We start from the raw sequence: 1,405 nt of genomic DNA, 5'->3' as shown, positions 1-1,405 counted from the left end.
ATGGAAAATCAAACCAAAGTGACTGAATTTATTCTTCTGGGACTTTCCAGTGACCCACAGGTGCAGATTTTCCTCTTCCTGGTGTTTTTAGTTATTTACCTGGTTACTCTGGTTGGGAACATACTGATCATGCTAGTGATAAGAGCTGATTCTCACCTTCACACCCCGATGTACTTCTTCCTCTTCCATTTATCTTTTGTCGATATCTGCTATTCCTCCATCACAGTGCCTACAATGCTGATGAACTTCCTAGCAGAGCACAACATTATTTCAGTCAACGGCTGCATTACCCAGATGTTCTTCTTTATCCTCTTAGCCGGTACAGAAGTTTTCATTCTTTCAGCAATGGCTTATGATCGCTACGCCGCCATCTGTGACCCATTACATTACACAGAGATGCTGAGCAAAGGGATCTGTGTTCAGCTGGTGAGTGGGGCATGGACCATTGGGTTTTTATATGCCCTGCTTAACACAGTTTTCACCTTCAAGTTGCATTTCTGTGGGCCCAATGAAATCCGCCATTTCAGCTGTGAGCTCCCTCCCCTATTACAACTGTCCTGCACAGATACCTTCACCAATCAAGTGGTGCTTCTCACTTCTGCTGTGATGCTTGGAGCAATCTCCTTCCTCCTCACCCTGATCTCCTACATTCACATCATCTCCACCATCCTGAGGATGTCTTCTGTGCAGGGCAAGCAAAAAACCTTCTCCACCTGCAGCTCCCACATGATTGTGGTTGGTTTGTTGTACCTGGGAGCTTTTATCCAGTACACAAAGCCCAGCTCAGTCTCCTCTGTAGCTCTGGATGAAATGGTCTCCATCCAGTACAGCATCTTGACTCCCATGCTAAACCCCATCATCTACAGCCTGAAAAACAAGGAGGTGAAAACAGCTCTAAGGAATATATTGTGTAAATTCAAGTTTCTCAAGTAGTGTTGAACATAGAACTGTGGGTAACTAGTGTTGTGATAAATGAAGGTGTGGAGGGGAGCTCCCTTTTATGGACACCCAGCCAGCCATTAGCTGTTCTCTAACTGCTCTACCCGTAAAGGGTTAAAAAGTCTCACTGCTATGCATAGGTAAAAGAAAGTGAGTGGGCATCTGGCCAAAAGAGCCAATGGAAAGGCTAGAGCTTTTTAAAATTGAAAAAAGACTCCCCTTTGGTCTGTCTGTCTGTTGTTCTCTTGGGGAGAGGCAGACAGGGCACATCTATGCTGTGAAAAGCTTGAGTCAGGTATGAAAAAATCATCAGTATCATACCTAGAAACTACTCATTTAAACCCCAGATATGTAAGTAGATTAGGAAATGTCTAGGAAGACGCGATTAGGTTTATTCCTTTTATTTCTTGATGGCTTGTAGATTCCTCTATGCTAACCCCAGGTGCTTTTGGTTTGTAACCTTTAA

At 43.9% G+C, this 1,405-nt stretch overlaps 1 protein-coding gene across 1 annotated transcript; it reads left to right on the top strand.

Annotated features, from left to right (window-relative positions):
* LOC141997474 (olfactory receptor 5V1-like) lies at window positions 1–933 on the top strand. The gene has a single exon (XM_074969858.1). It carries the CDS (start codon window positions 1–3, stop codon window positions 931–933), a length of 933 nt encoding a protein of 310 aa, XP_074825959.1.
* The last annotated feature ends 472 nt before the right edge of the window (window positions 934–1,405 follow it).

Source organism: Natator depressus, chromosome 13 (genome assembly GCF_965152275.1).
Source record: "Natator depressus isolate rNatDep1 chromosome 13, rNatDep2.hap1, whole genome shotgun sequence".
In the NCBI taxonomy this organism is placed as follows: domain Eukaryota; kingdom Metazoa; phylum Chordata; order Testudines; family Cheloniidae; genus Natator; species Natator depressus.
This window is presented reverse-complemented; position numbering and strand designations above follow the sequence as displayed.

Bases quoted from the DNA above. Each gene is read 5' to 3' on its own strand.
- LOC141997474 (XM_074969858.1), top strand. From the start codon at position 1: ATGGAAAATCAAACCAAAGTGACTGAATTTATTCTTCTGGGACTTTCC.